This window comes from Crinia signifera, chromosome 3 (genome assembly GCF_055691185.1).
Source record: "Crinia signifera chromosome 3, ASM5569118v1, whole genome shotgun sequence".
Lineage (NCBI taxonomy): Eukaryota > Metazoa > Chordata > Amphibia > Anura > Myobatrachidae > Crinia > Crinia signifera.
In genome coordinates, this window is record NC_139219.1 from 24676373 (window position 1) to 24698863 (window position 22491).

The 22491-nt window shown below is 48.4% G+C and overlaps 1 protein-coding gene across 2 annotated transcripts in view; it reads left to right on the top strand.

Moving 5' to 3' along the window:
• BABAM2 (BRISC and BRCA1 A complex member 2) overlaps nucleotides 1–22491 on the top strand; it is a 159990-nt gene that overhangs the window by 112780 nt on the left and 24719 nt on the right. For both annotated transcript variants that reach the window (XM_083175467.1, XM_083175466.1), the window contains exons 8-10: nucleotides 95–194; nucleotides 2538–2608; nucleotides 4696–4778. In XM_083175467.1, the coding sequence (XP_083031593.1) occupies nucleotides 95–194; nucleotides 2538–2608; nucleotides 4696–4778 (254 nt within the window). The remainder of the gene's footprint in view (nucleotides 1–94; nucleotides 195–2537; nucleotides 2609–4695; nucleotides 4779–22491) is intronic.

The window sequence follows — 22491 nt, forward strand, 5'->3', positions numbered from 1 at the left end:
TAGTTGAGGCTGGTAGTATACTGTTGAGGGTTGATAATCTGGATGCTCAGTATATATCATAATATAACAAGGACATAATCTTCTGTCATTTCAGTGCCCTTGGTGGGGCGTCCGCTCTCCTCATCCCAGCATTCCCGAACGCTGGCTGCCTTATAGATTACGTACCCCAGGTCTGCCAGTTGCTAACCAATAAGGTATGTATGATATATTCTTAATCTGGGGCAAATATTTACATGGTTACTTTCTGTAAGAGACGGATACAAATGTGATCGTTTTGTCTGTGCAGTCTTCCTTCCGATCTCCCATTCCCTTACATAGCCGTAACATCAGACTCCACAAAGACTACGTTCACCGTATGCAGCAGGGATGTGACTGTCACTGATTCATAAAGAGCCACTATTGAAAAAAAAATTGTCTTTATTTAAAACCTTCTTCCACCCAGCCACATATTTGATGCGCCACTTCCCCGTTCCCTACACCTCCGCTGGCCCCCAGGATAATTTGCATTTAGAAGATCTGGGCCCCAATGTAAGCATGTCTGCAACAGTACACAATGCGCATACTGTATGTCCAGTCTGCCGCAGCTTGGATCATACAGCTGCACAGACTTGTGTTGGGTATAACAAGAAGACTTATATTATTTTATTAATAGGTTCCATATAAAATATCACTAAATACAAACCCACATAGACAAATACATAAATTGTTATTTTCTCCTAAATTTTATGGGAATGGAACGATCAGTAAAATAATACAGGGTCATGTAAACTAGCCTCAATAGGCTCCTGACAGGTGTATCTGCTCCAGTCCTTCCAAGTCCCCCATATCTAGTGCTCATCCGCAGCCCGGATATGGTTACTGTAGTGGGAAGGGTGGGAGCACAACGCTGCAGGACTCTCCTGATGACGAAGTTCTAGAATTACAGCCAGGAAACCACTGGTCTCCATCATCCAGCGGATCGCTACAAGACGGCAAATTGCTGCTTGGTCCACTTGTTGGTGCGGGCGCTGTAAAGCTGTAATTTGTTCTGTAAAATCTCTGTGCAGCTGAAGAAATCCAGCACTCTGACGCCAGCACAAACACATTACATGGACTTTCCTATCCAACCACCGGCCAAGATCTAGGAGAACTTCTTTAAAAAAAATAAAGGCTCACTTTAGCCAAGACAGGGAAGTACGGACATGAGAATGATTCATATTTAATGTTCATTGCCACAATGTAACAGGTGTCCTGGATCCAAGGATGCTTCCAGTCCGCAGTGTCCTTCTAAGCAGAAAAGAGCTGGTAACCTTGCACCTGGATAAAACCATGCTACCCTGCAGGTGGGGGGGTGGGGGGGCAGATGTAACACGTGCAGAGAGAGCATAGATTTGGGTGGGGCCAGAAGCGTAACTAACTATTCAGCGCCCCCCGCCGCACGTTTATTCGGCACCCCCCACCTAACCTGCCCCCCCTTCTTACCCGTGGTCTGCGTCGTCTCGCCCGGCTCTCTGTTGGGACCTTCCTGACGTCACGGTCCCGGCCGGCTCCTGCTGCTACAATGAAAACGGACTCTTAGAAAATGGCTGCCCCCATACTGCAGACAGAAAACTGTCTGCAGTATGGGGGCAGCCATTTTCTAAGAGTCCGTTTTCATTGTAGCAGCAGGAGCCGGCCGGGACCGTGACGTCAGGAAGGTCCCGACAGAGAGCCGGGCGAGACGCAGACCGCGGGTAACTATAGCCCCGCAGCCCCCCCCCCCCGGCGGCGCCCCCCCGCCACCGCGGGGGCTGCGGAGCTATAGTTACGCCACTGGGTGGGGCGTATTCAAATCTGAATTGCAGTGGAATAATAAAGCGGTCCAGCATTTGTGGGCAACCAGTTACATAGTAGTTAAGGCTGAATAAAGACCTGCGTCCATTAAGTTTGTGCATGATCTATTTGCTTCATCCCTTATATAACTGAAATCTGATTTAAATATATACAGATTATGATTGTTGTTTGTACTCCTGGATGTCTGTGCCCAATAGATGATTGTCCAACCTTATTTTAATAGAATTTATTGTCTCTGCCGACACCCCCTCTCCAGGAAGAGAGTTCCACAATTTTAATGCCCTGACCGTAAAAAAGTTTTTTTTCTTTTACGGGTACAAAATCCTCTTTTCTCCAGACTAAACTCATGCCCGCGTGTCCTAGAGTCCTTCCTCAAAGCAAAGAGGGTGCCGGACCGTTCATTATATTGGCCCCATATATAGTTATACATGTTAAGCATGTCTCCCCTTAAACGTCTCTTTTCTAGCAAAAACAATCCCAAATTGTCCAATCTGTCTTCATAATTCAATTTTACCCTGCATTCAAAAACAAGCCCAGATCTATCTGTTTCCTTCCCAGAGTCCTTTGCTATAGCGGCAGGTCTGACTTCATTTTGAGCAATTTGCAGTGAAAGCTACAAAATAGCTGAAATTGCGCAGTGTCTTGCACTAAATCAACAATAATGTGAGGGAGCACAGCGGGCCTTTTCCTTTTGTGGTCATGTTTCCGTTTTGGTCGGCTTTCAGGTGCAGTATGTGATCCAGGGGTACCACAAAAGAAGGGAGTACATCGCTGCCTTTCTCAGCCACTTTGGAACGTAAGTACTCCTTACCTGGATTATTTTTGCTGATGTGGGTGATGAACAATGGCAGGGGGATGGGGGATGGGGCACAGGATCCTCTCCTTCGTCAGTGCATGCACAGACGGCGGAGTGGGTCGTAAATGACACGGGGGAGTGCACTACGGTGGTCAGGTGCAGATTATACACAGAGCTTATGTCCCTATACCGTTGTATACCATGCAGAGGGAACAGTAGCGCCATGCCTTCATCCAGCCAAAATAAAAGGCTCATCTACAGTATATCTAGATGTGCACCTTGTATAATCATCGAAAGCAAATAACTAGGGTAAAAGTTGTTATAAGGCCATCGCAGGGCACAAATAATGTTATCTGAAGGGGATACGGTCATTGGGTCTAGGTCGATATGACATTAGGTCGACACAAGCATTAGGTCGACATGGGCTTGGTCGACAGTCAAAAGGTCGACATGGGGTTTTTCACTGTTTTTTGACCCGACATGTGTCGACAGGCGGTATTTCATGCCCTACCATCCACTAGGGCATGGTGGGAGAATAAAATAGTGTGCCGAGCGTAGCGAGGCACCGTGCCCGACGCATAGCGAGCGTAGCGACCCATGCAAGGGGATGCGGTGCACTTCAAACTGTGTCTGTGTCGACATTTGGGTAAAAAAACAGTGAAAAAACCCATGTCGACCTAATATCATGTCGACCTAATATCATGTCGACCTAATATCATGTCGACCTGGACCCATGTCGATCTTGACCCATGTCGACCTTGCTGCACGTCGACCTAGTGGTGTCGACACAATGCTTGTTGACCTAGCTGTTGTAGACCAAACGATCCACACCCATCTGAAGGTGGAACGCTTCCTTTTTATATCGTGTTGGCTCAATGGAGCTTCTCTTTTAGGAGGGACATATATGGCCAAATTGAGACCTGTTAGCATGACTGCACTGCAGGTGGGGCAGATGTAACCGGTGCAGAGAGAGTTACATTTCTGTGGGGTATGTTCAAACTGAAATATAAATTGCAGTGTAAGAATAAAGCAGCCAGTGTTTACCCTGCACAGAAACAAAATAACTCACACAGATCTAACTCTCTCTGCACATGTTACATCTGCCCCACCTGTAGTGCGGCATAGTTTTGTCCATCTACGAAAAATTGCGGGACTGAATCGGCCCATAATTCTCTGGTCGCCACATTTGACACTGTACAGCCACCGCGCAGAATTCCGGTCACTTCGCTGAAACATTTGCACCAACGTTTCATTAAGTCTCTAATTTGAAAGCTATAAACCCATTGCTGATGTAGCAGGAACATTATCCAGCAACTTTAATGTAAATGATTGGGTGGAACCCAATAGCAATACAGTATATATGCCAGGCAGAAGGTGGCTGCATAACCTGACCTACTTCTGTATTTGTTCTAATAACACACTTTATTAATGTGCATTGCTGGAGCATCATTATCTAATGCCTTTCTGTGATAGAGTCCAGGAGGTTCTAATAAGACAGCCATAAAAATAATAATACCAGCGCGGGGATGCACTGGAAACGATCCATATATTTATAATCATACAAGACTGAGGTACAGATGGGTCCTCATACACTGTTCCGTTACATGGCTGCCTCTAATCAAACCCATTATAATAAGCACTACAGTTTAACATGCAGGTTGAGCTTCCGAGCCCGTTTGGCCAAAAAGTGTAAGCCCTCATGATGGGGATCCTCATCAGATGGGTCCTAAGTGTCCCTAATAAAGCCATATTCTATACACTTGTCCAGGTTCACATTCTCCTATGTAGCCTACAAAAGCAGGGACTTCTACTAATATATATATCACCTGAGGGCAGGTGGTCGACTGCAGTTCCAGATTGGAGGAGTCTCCACCTTCAAGTCTACATATATATACTGTGTGTGTGTGTATATACGCACACACACAGTAAAGGTGTGCCTCTCTATGCAGATGATGGGGGTATTCCTCTGTTGGCTAGAGATGCATCAGGCAGTGGAGAAATGGACCAGTAGGTCAGCTGTCTATAGCAACCAATCAGCCGTGAGGAAGGATTTATCACTGACTCTTGCCTTCTCTCTGTGTCGGCAGGGGGGTGGTGGAGTACGACGCAGAGGGCTTTACAAAGCTGACTCTTCTGCTGACATGGAAAGACTTCTGCTTCCTGGTACACAGTGAGTATACACTCCAGAAGAACACTTTCATCTCTGTCCATGACCATTGGATGTAATGCAGTGTGACAGTGGCCGTGTCACCAGCAGAGATCAGCACTTCTCAGTATAATACATGTTTCATGTCCAGTGATTGATGCCAAATGTGCAAAACAATGTTCTGAATAAGAAAAACATGGGCAGTTATAAATAGCTTGTGTGTATATAGCATCTCGTAGAGGGACACAGACTGCGGGCGAATGCGTGACATCCGTAGACTTTCCTTGTGTCTCACAGGGGTATGGGTCATTGGGTTAACCAAAGTATGGTCCACACATGAAAAGGGTTGACATGACTAAGGTTGACTAAGATCAACAGTCAAAAGGTCAACATGAGTTTTTATACTCCAACAGGGCGCCGTTCAGCGCGAGGCGTCCGGCACCAGGACCGCTGCGGCTCAGTTTTTGCATCTTCTGTGGCCCCCCCAAAAAATGCGTCTTAGTTGCAAACTGCTTCACGAGACTGTGGACGATGCATCGTGGAGCTTCCTATAGAGCACTGGTTCTCAACCTCGGTACTCAGGACCCCCCAACAGTGCATGTTTTCCAGGTCTCCACACAGAATCGCAGGTGAAATAATTAGCTCCACCTGTAGATCGTTTAAAATGTGTCATTGAGTAATGAGTGCACCTGCCGAGTGACCTGGAAAACGTGCACTGTTGGGGGGGGGGGGGGGGGGGGGCGAGGTTGAGAACCAGTGCTTCAGAGGGTTCAGGCTCAGCCGCACACAGATGTACATGTGCCTGGTAACAAATTAGCGGTTCATCACATCCGTTCGCAACTAAGATGCGTTTTGAAGCAGAAAAAGTTTCAGAAAAGACGCACAGGGCGGGACCTGGCGTGCTGAGAAGGGCGGGACCTGGCGTGCTGAGAGGGGCGGGACGTGGCGTGCTGAGAGGGGCGGGACGTGGCGTGCTGAGAGGGGCGGGACCTGGCGTGCTGAGAAGGGCGGCTTGGCGTGACTGCACGATAGTGTATGAGGGTCCGTTTGTTAAATACGCACGCATCATCCACAATGTTCTAATATTGCCTGAACTACATCGTATCCATGCACTCGGAAACAGTGAGGTAGCTAATGCCTCGTGCCTCAGCCCCAGCTAGTACTAGGGAATGTTTCCACAGCACAACAGGAATGGTCTTACTGTACTCCATTTAGGATCCCAGTAAAGTGTCTGAGATAGTTATTTAAGTAAAAAACCACATGTCGACCTTTTGGCTGTCAACCTTCCCATGTCGACCTAATGATTGTGTCAACATAATGACCCTGTTGACCTCATGTCGACCTAATGCATGTAGACATTCCCCTTCTCGACCTAGTGACCTTCTCCCCATTTGATCAATGAACAAGGCCCTGATCTATACTAGGACTATATCTGTATATAACAAACAGCTGTGAGCACACATATGTGACATAACTCTCCCTGCATTGTACATGTGTACTGTATATACCTGTATATTATACTATAAGGACGTCGGTGTACAGCACATGTCGCTGCTCACACACAGCTAACTGATGACAGGTTCCTTAGAGAAGCCGCCACAGAACGTTACATACAAGCGCTGCTATAAAAGTCCTATGTGGCGCTGTCTCAGGATATTCCAGTGGTTTGCAGACGTTTGATGGGTGAGCTACATGTTTCCATTCCCACACCCTGGGAGTTATAGTGTGCGCGCGAGGGATGTGGTGATTGTTATGTTGTTGCTTATGCGGTTGCCGTGGAAACTTGGAAGCGATTGGTGGTGAGGAATAAGTGAAAGTTGCGGCTGGGTTCTACCAGTTTACCTGCAGACTGACACCGATAATGATAGATATCTGTAAGGAAGGTGCCAAGGCAAATATTTCCCCCAGCCCTGCATGTTACAGCATTGCTTTCCTGTGACTCCATGTACTCAGACGTGTCTTTATGTCTGTAATTAGCATTACCAGTCAGTTATGTTTTAAAATATTTATACTATAAAAAAAAGTGCTCTGCAGTCCTGTACGTAGGCCCTCAGTGCCCTGCTATATTATACACAGACACATAGTGCTCTGCAGTCCTGTATGTAGGCCCTCATTGCCCTGCTATATTATACACAGACACATAGTGCTCTGCAGTCCTGTACGTAGACCCTCAGTGCCCTGCTATATTATACACAGACACATAGTGCTCTGCAGTCCTGTATGTAGACCCTCAATGCCCTGCTATATTATACACAGGCACTCAGTGCTCTGCAGTCCTGTACGTAGGCCCTCAATGCCCTGCTATATTATACACAGACACACAGTGCTCTACAGTCCTGTATGTAGGCCCTTTATACCCTGCTATATTATACACAGACACACAGTGCTCTGCAGCCCTGTACGTAGACCCTCAATGCCCTGCTATATTATACACAGACACATAGTGCTCTGCAGCCCTGTATGTAGACCCTCAGTGCCCTGCTATATTATACACAGACACTCAGTGCTCTGCAGTCCTGTATGTAGGCCCTCAATGCCCTGCTATATTATACACAGACACATAGTGCTCTGCAGTCCTGTATGTAGACCCTCAGTGCCCTGCTATATTATACACAGACACTCAGTGCTCTGCAGTCCTGTATGTAGGCCCTCAATGCCCTGCTATATTATACACAGACACATAGTGCTCTGCAGCCCTGTATGTAGGCCCTCAGTGCCCTGCTATATTATACACAGACACATAGTGCTCTGCAGCCCTGTATGTAGGCCCTTTATACCCTGCTATATTATACACAGACACACAGTGCTCTGCAGTCCTGTATGTAGGCCCTCAATGCCCTGCTATATTATACACAGACACACAGTGCTCTGCAGTCCTGTATGTAGGCCCTCAGTGCCCTGCTATATTATACACAGACACACAGTGCTCTGCAGTCCTGTATGTAGGCCCTCAGTGCCCTGCTATATTATACACAGACACACAGTGCTCTGCAGTCCTGTATGTAGGCCCTCAATGCCCTGCTATATTATACACAGACACTCAGTGCTCTGCAGTCCTGTATGTAGGCCCTCAGTGCCCTGCTATATTATACACAGACACACAGTGCTCTGCAGTCCTGTATGTAGGCCCTCAGTGCCCTGCTATATTATACACAGACACACAGTGCTCTGCAGTCCTGTATGTAGGCCCTCAATGCCCTGCTATATTATACACAGACACATAGTGCTCTGCAGTCCTGTATGTAGGCCCTCAGTGCCCTGCTATATTATACACAGACACACAGTGCTCTGCAGTCCTGTATGTAGACCCTCAGTGCCCTGCTATATTATACACAGACACATAGTGCTCTGCAGTCCTGTACGTAGACCCTCAATGCCCTGCTATATTATACACAGACACTCAGTGCTCTGCAGTCCTGTATGTAGGCCCTCAGTGCCCTGCTATATTATACACAGACACACAGTGCTCTGCAGTCCTGTATGTAGGCCCTCAGTGCCCTGCTATATTATACACAGACACTCAGTGCTCTGCAGTCCTGTATGTAGGCCCTCAGTGCCCTGCTATATTATACACAGACACACAGTGCTCTGCAGTCCTGTATGTAGGCCCTCAGTGCCCTGCTATATTATACACAGACACACAGTGCTCTGCAGTCCTGTATGTAGACCCTCAGTGCCCTGCTATATTATACACAGACACATAGTGCTCTGCAGTCCTGTACGTAGACCCTCAATGCCCTGCTATATTATACACAGACACATAGTGCTCTGCAGTCCTGTACGTAGACCCTCAATGCCCTGCTATATTATACACAGACACATAGTGCTCTGCAGTCCTGTACGTAGACCCTTTATACCCTGCTATATTATATACAGACACACAGTGCTCTGCAGTCTTGTATGTAGGCCCTCAATGCCCTGCTATATTATACACAGACACTCAGTGCTCTGCAGTCCTGTATGTAGGCCCTCAATGCCCTGCTATATTATACACAGACACACAGTGCTCTGCAGTCCTGTATGTAGACCCTCAGTGCCCTGCTATATTATACACAGACACATAGTGCTCTGCAGTCCTGTACGTAGACCCTTTATACCCTGCTATATTATATACAGACACACAGTGCTCTGCAGTCTTGTATGTAGGCCCTCAATGCCCTGCTATATTATACACAGACACATAGTGCTCTGCAGTCCTGTATGTAGGCCCTCAGTGCCCTGCTATATTATACACAGACACACAGTGCTCTGCAGTCCTGTATGTAGGCCCTCAATGCCCTGCTATATTATACACAGACACACAGTGCTCTGCAGTCCTGTATGTAGGCCCTCAGTGCCCTGCTATATTATACACAGACACATAGTGCTCTGCAGTCCTGTATGTAGGCCCTCAGTGCCCTGCTATATTATACACAGACACTCAGTGCTCTGCAGTCCTGTATGTAGGCCCTCAATGCCCTGCTATATTATACACAGACACACAGTGCTCTGCAGTCCTGTATGTAGACCCTCAGTGCCCTGCTATATTATACACAGACACATAGTGCTCTGCAGTCCTGTACGTAGACCCTTTATACCCTGCTATATTATATACAGACACACAGTGCTCTGCAGTCTTGTATGTAGGCCCTCAATGCCCTGCTATATTATACACAGACACATAGTGCTCTGCAGTCCTGTATGTAGGCCCTCAGTGCCCTGCTATATTATACACAGACACACAGTGCTCTGCAGTCCTGTATGTAGGCCCTTTATACCCTGCTATATTATACACAGACACACAGTGCTCTGCAGTTCTGTATGTAGACCCTCAGTGCCCTGCTATATTATACACAGACACACAGTGCTCTGCAGTCCTGTATGTAGGCCCTTTATACCCTGCTATATTATACACAGACACATAGTGCTCTGCAGTCCTGTATGTAGACCCTCAGTGCCCTGCTATATTATACACAGACACTCAGTGCTCTGCAGTCCTGTATGTAGACCCTCAGTGCCCTGCTATATTATACACAGACACATAGTGCTCTGCAGTCCTGTACGTAGACCCTTTATACCCTGCTATATTATATACAGACACATAGTGCTCTGCAGTCCTGTATGTAGGCCCTCAATGCCCTGCTATATTATACACAGACACACAGTGCTCTGCAGTTCTGTATGTAGACCCTCAGTGCCCTGCTATATTATACACAGACACACAGTGCTCTGCAGTCCTGTATGTAGACCCTCAGTGCCCTGCTATATTATACACAGACACACAGTGCTCTGCAGTCCTGTATGTAGGCCCTCAGTGCCCTGCTATATTATACACAGACACACAGTGCTCTGCAGTCCTGTATGTAGACCCTCAGTGCCCTGCTATATTATACACAGACACTCAGTGCTCTGCAGTCCTGTATGTAGGCCCTCAGTGCCCTGCTATATTATACACAGACACACAGTGCTCTGCAGTCCTGTATGTAGACCCTCAGTGCCCTGCTATATTATACACAGACACACAGTGCTCTACAGTCCTGTACGTAGGCCCTCAATGCCCTGCAATCTTGTACACTGGCACACAGTGATCTGCAGTCCTGTACGTAGACCAGGGGTGGGGAACCTTTTTTGTGCCAAGGGCCGTTTGTATGGGGAAAAAATCCTTCGGGGCCATATGTAAAAATGTCTCTTACAAATTGTCCTGCTGCAGCCGTCCTGCGCTCCGGCGGCTGCCGCTGAATAAGACTGACAGTCTCCGGCTGCTGTTGATTAAGAGGAATCTTGCGAGAACTACCGACCTCTCCTGAGAATTCTGCTTTACTTGACTCCCGGCAAAGCCGCCTGGTAGGTGGGAGGGCCCCTCAGACGGCTACGGGGGCCGCATACGGCCCCAGGGCCTGAGGTTCCCCACCCCTGACGTAGACCCTCAATGCCCTGCTATCTTATACAAAGACACACAGTGCTCTGCAGTCCTGTACATAGACCCTTGACGCCCTGCAATCTTACACACAGGCACACAGTGCTCTGCAGTCCTGTACAAAGCATCCTGTATATAGAGCATCAGTATCCTATACAGACTCCCAACACTTGGTAATGGCCTGCAATCCTGTGCACAGTCCATCAACACCCTGCAATCCTGTGCACGGTTCATCAACGTCCTGAAATCCTGTGCACGGTTCATTAACGTCCTGAAATCCTGCGCACAGTCCATCAACACCTTGCAATCCTGTGCATGGTCCATCAATGCCCTGCAATCCTGTGCACGGTTCATCAATGCCCTCCAATCCTGTGCACGGTCCATGGTTGCTCTGCAATCCTGTGCACGGTCCATCAATGCCCTGCAATCCTGTGCACAGTTCATCGTTGCCCTTCTACCCTGTGCACAGTTCATCTTTGCCCTGCAATCCTGTGCACGGTCCTTCAACTGCCTGCAATCCTGTGCACGGTCCATCAATGCCCTGCAATCCTGTGCACGGTCCATCAATGTCCTGCAATCCTGTGCACGGTCCATCAATGTCCTGCAATCCTGTGCACGGTCCTTCAACTGCCTGCAATCCTGTGCACGGTCCATCAATGCCCTGCAATCCTGTGCACGGTCCATCAATGTCCTGCAATCCTGTGCACAGTCCATCAATGCCCTGCAATCCTGTGCACGGTCCAGCAATGTCCTGCAATCCTGTGCACAGTTCATCGTTGCCCTACAATCCTGTGCATGGTCCATCAATGGCCTGCAATCCTCTGCACAGGTCATCGTTGCCCTACAATCCTGTGCACAGTCCGTCCTCTCCCTGCAATCCTGTGCACAGTCCGTCCTTTCCCTGCAATCCTGTGCACAGTTCGTCGTCATTCCGCAATCCTATGCTCAGTCTGTCAACATTTTTCACTCCTCTGCACAGTCCCTCAATGCCCTGCGATCCTGTGCACAGTCAGTCAATGCCCTGCAATCCTGTGCACAGTCAGTCAATGCCCCGCGATGATGTTTAAAGTCCCTCAATACCCTGCGATCCTGTGCACAGTCCCTCAATGCCCTGCGATCCTGTGCACAATCCCTCAATGCCCTGCGATTCTGTGCACGGTCCCTCAATGCCCTGCGATCCTGTGCATGGTCCCTCAATGCCCTGCGATCCTGTGCACGGTCCCTCAATGCCCTGCGATCCTGTACACGGTCCCTCTATGCCCTGCGATGATGTTCCAAGTCCCTCAATGCCCTGCGATCCTGTGCACGGTCCCTCTATGCCCTGCGATGATGTTCCAAGTCCCTCAATGCCCTGCTATTACTGTGCACAGTCCCTCAGCGCTATGCAATCCTATTCACAGTACCTCAACACCCTGCAATTTTGTTCAGTCTCCCCAATTCCATGCAGTCCTATGCACAGTCCATCAGAATCCTGTACACAGTCCCTCAATACCATAGAATCCTGTGCACAATCCATAAACACCCTGCACACAGCGGCTCAACACCCTGCAGCCCTGCACATATACCATAAACCTTCCGGCTCTCCCTGAATAGCCTCTTCTTAATTCAGTACCGAATTTCTTTTCCCCGAGCCTCAGTACATGCCCGCGTGTCCTAAGTATAAGCCTGTTACTGAACAAATAATCTCCCAGTTCCATATGATTCCCAATCCTATATTTGAACATAATATTCATATCACCTCTCAACCGCCGTTTCTCCAGTGAAAACATATTCAGCCTGGTTAACCTATCTTTGTATGCCAGGGATTTAAGACCTTTTACTAGCTTAGTCGCCCTTCTCTGTACCTGTTCCAATTCATTTATGTTTTCAGTTTGCTAAGGGACATAACCATGCTGCACTGCAGGTGGGGCAGAGAGAGTTAGATTTGGTTGTCGTATGTTCAAACTGATATCTATATTGCAGTATAAGAATAAAGCAGCCAGTATTTGTTCTGCACAGAAACAAAAGAACTCACCTAAATCTAACTCTCTCTGCACATGTTACATCTGCCCCACCTGCAGTGCATATGTTTTTTTTTGTCCATTAGCAAACCAAATGTGGTTTTCAAGCCAATTTGAATCACCCCCTATGTGTAGAAATTTTGCTTTCACAAGTATTACACACCCCCCAAGTCCGGTGCATATGCCAGTAACCTGTGCTCAGGCAGCAAAACCCTGCAGACCAAATGCGGCCGAATGGCTCTGCAACCCCTGTGAGCCCCGGTAACAGTCTTGCAAATGACTCTCGGTTGCGGAGCTTGGCGAGTAAAAAGCCGCAGCATTGCTATTTCTGCCTCATGCCTCCGCTCTATCCCTAGCAGAGGCCGTGCATTGATAGGCTGCATGCTAATAAGCCTAGGCACCATATACAACATGGCCGCCTCCACTGTGAGTAGGTGACCGGATCTCTTTGAAAACCGTAAAAAAAACTTTAATGAAAACAAGCAATGATTTTCTTTTTTAGATTCCAGTCACCTGCCTGTGGCTCGGCTCACGCGCCGCCATGCGTCACTCGCACCACGTGTCCGGAGACCTGTTCCCTAACAAAATATTGTGACAGTTCGTGTCATGCTTACATAAACAGACTTTACAACTCCGAACAGTTCATCCGCGAGCCGACTTTTGATATGTAGTGAATCACCGCACTACAGCTGTGCTATTAATAGGCCCTGAAGTGGTTGTGTGCCATAAAAAGACACAGCACAGATAAAAGCATTGTAATCTTGTGAAACAGCAGCCATGCAGAGAGGGATGAGTAAGCTTGGGGTCTGCTGCTGGCACTTTCTCTCACAGCCTTAACAGACATTACTCATCACTCATTGTCTATAGACACTGCTGGAGCTGTGAGTCAGCTCTCTGATGAAACAAGACCTCTGTGAGGCTCCGCTACTTCCAGCTAGTGCACGGGAAGTCTCAGAAGTCATTCTTGCTGAAGAATTGCTGTGTAATGCTAGGGGGGGGGGGGGGGGGGGGGGCGGGGGGCAGACAATACAGATGTATCCCCTCTTGGCGCGCCAGGTTGTGTGACACTCTTCTAACACTGTGGGGGACATTTACCAAAATGGATTCGTAGAAAAAAGGTGTATTCGTAGGCAGAAATACACCTTTTTTTTACGAATTTGTATTTTCGGGATTTACAATCCCAAAAATACAACAATTCGTAGTCCTAAAGATGGAACATTCGTATTTGTATTTACAAATACGAATGTCTACACCATCGATAGAATACGACAGAAATCACCATTCAAAAGAATGGTGGTTTCTGATTTACTAAGCAGCCGTACTGATAATACGGCTGCTTAGTGGTGTAAAACAGGCATGCAAATACGACAGGAAAATAGAACACCATTTTCATGTCGTATTTGCGTTTTAGCCTGCACGGATCAGTCAGATCCGTGCAGGCTGCAGTGTAAAAAAATAGAAAAATAAATAAATTAAAAAAAAAACCGGCGTGGGGTCCCCCCCACAGCCGAAACCAGCACCAGGCTGACAGAGCCTGGAGCCGGTAATTAAAAATCAGGGAACCCGACAAATAGGGGTTCCCCGATTTTTAACAACCAGCCCCAGGCTCCTGCTCTGGGGCTGGTTCCCAAAATACGGGGGACAAAATGACTAGGGGTCCCCCGTATTTTAAGAACCAGCCCCAGGCAAAACCAGCCAGCAGGGTAATGCCACAGCCGGGGGGAGACTTTTTATACAAGTCCCCCCGGCCAAAGCATTCATCCCTACCGACCAGTCAGCCTGGCCAGGGGCCCTGGGGGAGTGGGGACCCCCCCAATAAAGGGGTCCCCCCCTCCAGGACTTACCTGACCAGGCTGAAGCCTGGTGCTGTCCTCGATGCCCCTGGGCGGTGGGCATCGAGCTGATGGTATGGTGTAAAAAATAGAATAAAAACCATTGTCTTTTACTGGTGAACTATGAGTCCCAGCAAGCCTCCCCCGCAAGCTGGGACTTGGAGAACCACAAGTCCCAGCCTGCGGGGCATTAAAGGGCCCGCTGGGTCTTGTAGTGCCACAGTAAAAGAAAGAGTTAAATAAACACACTGACACACGTGAAAAATAAAAGTTTAATACATACATAACACATACATACTGATACTTACCTTTCTTGATCCCGTAGGTAGCCCTGGTCCTGATGTCCTGTGTCGTCCATGTCGGCTGTCTGCGTCGTCCTCCAGGTCCATGTCGACGGTCCGTGTCGTCCTCCAGGTCCATGGCGGTGTCCGGGTCCGAAGAAATCCATGTTGGAGCTGTGGAAGGAAATCCTACTCACCTGGTCCTGTGCTGAAGAAGTCTTCTCTTGATCCGACGTAGTCCAGGTAATCTTCATGCTGTCGCCGGTCCCCGCTGTCTGCGCTGTCTCTGCATCGCGCTGAGGAGAGATGCTGAAGTTTCATATTCGCCGCCTCTCGACTTTCTCGGCTCCTGATTGGCCTGCTAGGCGGCCAATAGAATTCAGTCTGAGGAGAGGCGGCGAATATGAAACTTCAGCATCTCTCCTCAGCGCGATGCAGAGACAGCGCAGACAGCGGGGACCGGCGACAGCATGAAGATTACCTGGACTACGTCGGATCAAGAGAAGACTTCTTCAGCACAGGACCAGGTGAGTAGGATTTCCTTCCACAGCTCCAACATGGATTTCTTCGGACCCGGACACCGCCATGGACCTGGAGGACGACACGGACCGTCGACATGGACCTGGAGGACGACGCAGACAGCCGACATGGACGACACAGGACATCAGGACCAGGGCTACCTACGGGATCAAGAAAGGTAAGTATCAGTATGTATGTGTTATGTATGTATTAAACTTTTATTTTTCACGTGTGTCAGTGTGTTTATTTAACTCTTTCTTTTACTGTGGCACTACAAGACCCAGCGGGCCCTTTAATGCCCCGCAGGCTGGGACTTGTGGTTCTCCAAGTCCCAGCTTGCGGGGGAGGCTTGCTGGGACTCATAGTTCACCAGTAAAAGACAATGGTTTTTATTCTATTTTTTACACCATACCATCAGCTCGATGCCCACCGCCCAGGGGCATCGAGGACAGCACCAGGCTTCAGCCTGGTCAGGTAAGTCCTGGAGGGGGGGGACCCCTTTATTGGGGGGGTCCCCACTCCCCCAGGGCCCCTGGCCAGGCTGACTGGTCGGTAGGGATGAATGCTTTGGCCGGGGGGACTTGTATAAAAAGTCTCCCCCCGGCTGTGGCATTACCCTGCTGGCTGGTTTTGCCTGGGGCTGGTTCTTAAAATACGGGGGACCCCTAGTCATTTTGTCCCCCGTATTTTGGGAACCAGCCCCAGAGCAGGAGCCTGGGGCTGGTTGTTAAAAATCGGGGAACCCCTATTTGTCGGGTTCCCTGATTTTTAATTACCGGCTCCAGGCTCTGTCAGCCTGGTGCTGGTTTCGGCTGTGGGGGGGACCCCACGCCAGTTTTTTTTTTAATTTATTTATTTTTCTATTTTTTTTTACACATTGCAGCCTGCACGGATCTGACTGATCCGTGCAGACTGCTAGAAATAATTCGTATTAGCGGCCGTATATACGGCCGCTAATACGAATTCCTACGACATCGGTGGGTTACAAAGCAGTCGTATATGACTGCTTTGTAAATCCCCCTCCGGAACACAACTTTGCATACGACTTAAACAGTCGTATGCAGTCGTAGGGAAAATACCAATACGAAAAACTAGGTTTTTCATATTGGTAAATTTCCCCCTGTATGTGATTTTTGCTTTTTTTTTTTTGGCCGAAAGTGTACATCAATGTGACTAAGATGCACAAGGAGACTGTGCTAATGTGGTATATGACACTTGTCTGTGTGCGACTGATTCTCTGAGTCTGTACACAAAGAGTTTTTTCCCCCCAATACAACATAATCAACTGGTGCCATCGTATTATACAACCCCAGTGTGCAGTGAATTATTCTTTTACCGTCCCAATGTCTGGCATCTTAATGTGTAATATGACACTTGTCTGTGTGCGACTGAGTCTCTGAGTCTGTACACAAAGTGTTACAATGTAGCAGTTTTCCCCCCTAATACAACATGATCAACTGTTTCCATCTTATTATACAACCCCAGTGTGCAGCGAATTATTCTTATATCGTCCCAATGTCTGGCATCATAATGTGGTATATGACACTTGTCTGTGTGCGACTGAGTCTCTGAGTCTGTACACAAAGTGTTACAATGTAGCAGTTTCTTCCCCTAATACAACATAATAAACTGTTTCCATCGTATGATACAGCCACAGTATGCAGCTAATTAATCTTATACCGTCCCAATATCTGACATCATATATAATAAAAGGCTCCTCACCTCTATTTGGGGGGGGGGATTCAAGGGGTTAGCACACTGGCGGCCACTAGATGGCTCCAGAAAGAGCAATTCAAGTGCTCTTCTGTGCAGCCGTGCACAGCCGCCGACACTGACAATACTGTTATGTAGTTCTGTAATTTTTACAGGATGGTTACTAGTATTATATTATTTCTGATATAAAAGGCTAAATGTCTGTAAATATACATAGAACCAATGTCGTTGTCCCCCCCCCCCCATCACCACCACCACCTTCAATGTGTTCCTGTTCCTGGCTCCCCGACCCCTCTTTATAGGCTCCCCGACCCCTCTTTATAGGCTCCCCGACCCCTCTTTATTGGCTCCCCGACCCCTCTTTGACTCCCTGACCCCTCTTCATTGACTCCTCAACCCCTATTCATTAACTCCCAGTCCCCACTTCATTAACTAGATAAGAGAGGTTTCCTCCTGTCCGCTGTGTTGTTTGTGTGTGTATAGCTGGTTACGTATTTGAGTAATTACATGGTCCTTGTCCCCATTTGTACAGCTTTGTAGTGTGCACGTATTTCATGTGTTACTTATTGTCCTCACATCTCTGTTATGTGAAGATGGATGGAAGGAGTTTGAAGGAGTTTGAACTTCTCATGTGTTTATTAGCCTGGCCTGTGCCCTGGGCAGGAAAGGTTATCAGCCCTGAATAGAGGGTCTTGTCTGGTGCCCACTAGCTCCTCTGTCCCTCAGTGAGGGAATTACTGTATGGTTATTTCACATTATTATGTCCTCATTATCCCATAGGATGTATAATGTGTGCTTCCTTTCCCACAGGAGGATAGAGCTCTAATGCATGGGTATTTGAGTTAGTGGGAAACACCAGGACGGGCAGCCATTGACCTCTGCTTTAGATCTTTACAATGTTTTTATCTCATGCTATGGTCAGTCCTATTTAATTGGGAAAATCTCCTCTTTTAAACATTGTGCAAGACTCCCTCTTCTACTGTACATTGGCACTACACATTGTGACTTATTTCCCGATCCGTAGACCCTCTATCCAAAAGTGACAACTGGACCACAGCCCTCTAACTGTCCTTGTTCTCCAGTGGCCTCCAATATACTGTATGGCTAGTTATTTCAGTTAGGGTGAGTTGTTGAGAGGGTAAGGTTAGGCTGTGGGCAGGGGAAGGTTAGGGTTAGGCTGTGGGCAGGGGAAGACTAGGGTTAGGCTGTGGGCAGTGGAAGACTAGGGTTAGGCTGTGGGCAGGGGAAGGTTAGGCTGTGGGCAGGGGAAGGTTAGGGTTAGGCTGTGCGCAGTGGAAGACTAGGGTTAGGCTGGGGGCAGGGGAAGGTTTGGGTTAGGCTGCGGAGAGGGGAAGGTTCGTGTTAGGCTGCGGAGAGGGTAAGGTTAGGCTGTAGAGAGAGGAAGGTTGGGGTTAGGCTGTTGGGAGGTGAAGGTTAGGGTTAGGTTGCGGAGAGGGGAAGATTAGGTTTAGGCTGTGGGGGGAGGGTAAGGGTTAGGCTGTGGGGGGAGGGGAAGGTTAGGGTGAGTTCTTGAGAGCAGGGGTGGATCCAGGAGAAAATGTCAGGTGGGAGCACCATGATAGGAGAGGGTTTGGGAGGAGAAGGGGGGGGGGGTAGTGGTGCCAGTGTACATGCTCAGAGAGCGGCAAGAGAGAGGAGAGCAGAGAGAGGGTGGGAATGGGATTAAAAATAGGCCCTGGCATTTAAAGTACACAGGCCCACCTTGGCGACAAAAGTGAAGGAGCGCTCCGGAAAAGGGGGGTGTCCTTGAGTGTAGTGTACCAAACCATGCACAACTTCTACACATTATGCAACAAAATACTAGACCCCATTATACGTGCCCCTTACAAATGATGCCACATGTATTGAGAAAAATTCACATAATGCCACACGGATTGAGCCATAATTCACATAATGCCACATAGATTAAGCCAACATTTACAATATGCTTCATAAATAGGGACATTGCGCGTCAGAGGCGCGCATTAAAAATTTAAACCATAATGCCCATTACATGTTAAGCCACACACCATAATGTCCATTACCTATTATGCCAAACACCATAATACCTATTAAAATGTATGCTACATAAGTGCTGCTTACCTACATGCTCATTGCCAGGAGTTCCATGCTCGTTGTCATGTGGGAATACATGCCCATCGCCAAGGGGGAAAACATGCTCGCAGTAACTGGGGGACAGCCACTGCCAGGCAGAAGTGACAGCCGGGCAGAGAGCGGGGGATGCCCGGCTGTATTCAGAGCACTGCAGGTCCAAGCTTTTTGAAATAATACCCCTTTCACACCAGAATATGCAGGGACTTACCTGGAAATATGGTCCCAGGATCATGCAGGGACATTCCCGGGTTGGCCCCTTTTACACCAGCCTATTCCTTGCATTTTCTGGTGTGAGGGGGAGAGAAAGCCACCCCCCCCTTTAACCTTCGGAACCAACTGACCCATTTACATGAGACCAGTATCATATTGAAGAACTTGAACTAGAGTGGGCATCGAATGGTCTGGTGAAACTGGGCCATTTGGTTCCAGAGAAATCTGCTCTCAATGAACATGAACAGTCATGAAATGACATTTCAAAAATAAAAAAAATGGACCAGCCTGGAATCATATTAAAGGCCCAGTGATTTGGGTTCGAATGAGATCAACCACGAGCTTCTGTGATGCCTTGGGGGACTGGCAGCTGTTAGAACCGGGTGGGGGTCATAATTAGCAGGTCCCATGTTATCCTATGGGGAAAACGTTCCGGGGGGGGGGGGGGGGGGTTGGTTTGGGTAGTGAAGCAGGGTCAGGTTCATTGGAAAGCCCCGGTCCTCAACTACAAATGAGCTATGTGTGAAATTACGGGGGGGGGGGGGGGGGGGGGGGGGGCACGTGCCTGTGTGCCCCCCCCCCCCCTTTGAATCTTCCCATCGTTGAGAGGGGAAGGTTAGGGTTAGGCTGTGGGGGAGAGGAAGGTTAGAGTTAGGCTGTGGGAGGGGAAGGTTAGGGTTAGGCTGTGGGAAGAGGAAGGCTAGGGTTATGAATGCAGTATCCTCATACACTGCACATACATCAGAGCGCTTCAGGTACTTGAACTATATATATTGCTACAATAGCTGCATCTGGTCAGAGTTACGGGTGCCGGACGAGGTCCCGACATTCGGGATCTCGACAGTCATTAACCCGACGTCGGGATCCCGACTGTTAAAACACTGACACCCGGGTTCCCGACGGCGCTCGGCTGTTTTCCCTCGTGGGGGTCCACGCCTAGCGAGTGTTACCTGCTCGCTAGGCTGCGAATATAAGCAACCTAGCGAGCAGGTCTGAATTGGGCTCATAGTGTGGCTGTCTGATACACTTCATTAAGGTGTGCATAACCACAATGAACGATATGTGGCAATTTGATGGAAAATCTTTTAATAAAGTCCTAGTGTTAATTGTGGACTGTAATTACCATTAATGGCCTCATTATCTGTGCATTAAGCGTGACATAGCTGCTTGTCGAGAAGCCACCTCAAGGCCCCACCGCTGACGTCTCCACTGCTCCATCTCAAGGCCGTCCAGCTGAACCGCGGCCCTCAGCCCAGTATCTCAGGTCTCTGACGTATATAACTCACCGGTCAGACTTGTGACCCTCAGGGTAACACCTAGAACATGCCTTGTATACGTGCTGCTATTCCTGTCCATGTGCCAGACAGAGAGCTCAGCTCGTTTCTAGGAAGCTGAAGTAGGCGCCCTGTTATCCTATGTGCAGAAATTTCCTTATCTGTTATTAAAGGCTGAACCCGGTAACTATTTACACTGGTATTCTCCTAAACAGTAACACAAGACAGCATTGCCAACACCTGTTACTGTTCAGATAAAGAAGTGAGTACCACCCAAACCCAACCAACATGAGGCGCGGGTAAGCTGATGGTCAGATCCAGGCTGGCCCATTGTGGTCTGGCATTCTCTTCTATAGTATATACTACCTGCTTTCCCATATCTGCACTGTGTCCTTATATGGCTCATCTCCCACGGTGTAACCTTCGTAGTGCGCCCAACATGGCCGCCTCATCAGGTACACTTGTGGATGGGATGAGATATACATGGGCCTGACTGTCTTATTGGGACCCTACTCTACACTGCAATCACCCCATTGTGTGTCATTTCTTCTAGGGGTAACCTATTCCACCCAGGGTAATCCTATGCAGTGCGCCCAAGATGGCTGCCTCACCTGGTACCTTGTTACCTCATGGAAGTTATTATCCAAGATGTCTGCACCAACACTACATTGTGCCCACTGTGCTCTCAGGGCTTTCTGTTATGTCTGTGTGACTTGTCTATTGCTGTATTCCCAAACCCTACGTATTATGTGCGATGTTTGATGTCTGTAAAGCGCCTTGTGTCCTGTCGGAGAAAGTGCGCTATATAAATAACACTTACTTTCATTGGAAACCTCACTGAGGCACTTCATGAGCTGTGTTGTATACGGTCGTTAGATTGACATTTCTTAGGTCGACCGGGTTGGAAGGTCGACACAAGCAAAATGTCGACATACATTTTTCACTTCTATTTTTTTGAGCCGACATGTGCCGTCAGGTGGTATTTCATGTCCTACCATCCACTAGGGCATGGCGGGAGAATAAAATAGTGTGCCGAGTGTATCGGTGGATTTTGACGGTGTCCATGTCGACCCAAAAAGGTAAAAAACTAATTTTGACCTTTTGACTGTCGACCTAGCCATGTTGACCTATATCTTGTGTCCACCTACAGTGGTCGACCCAATGCATGTCGATTTTTAATATTGCTCGACCAGTGGCCAGCGTGCGGCCAGTGTTTTCAAAATCAGAAGCGCTTCCCACGCCGCTGCCCAGCGGATAGCACTAGACTAGTTATTTCCAAGACACTGCAGGGACCCGCCAACTCACTACACAGAGCCGCATGGAACCCTCTCACCGCGGCTTCTAGACAGCGCCGCAGGTACACCCACACGGACCCCCCTGCCCGCACCCCGCTGCACCCACAAGGAGGGGGGAGCTGGGGGCGTAACAATAGCGCCTGCAGTCCCCCAGACGCCCACACTTAGCGCCTCCCCACCGTCGCCACTGGCTCGACCCTATGACAATATCCCTGTGTTCATAAGGCAACATTTTTATGCGCCAAGAATACATAGTCTGTTAGTTCACTAGGAATCAGTGAGGCATGAGGCACCTACTGTATGGTGAAGCCTCGTGCCTCTGGCAGGCTGTAATCTCCCGCTGTGTAAGTGGCAGGTGCTCGCTGATTGCAGCCACTCAGCCGGGTTCTGCACAACACTGAGCCCTCTGTGTACAGCCATCCGGAACTAATTACCGCAATCTGATTACCACTCTCATATTTGGAAATATGGAGGTGATTACTAGATTATTTAAATTAATCAGTTCCACGTTATCTTTTTTTTTCCTCTATGTATTTTTCTTCCACCAGAGAACACAGTGTTTTTTTCCTTTCAATAATTGTCCTCCCTTAACCTTGAGAGGT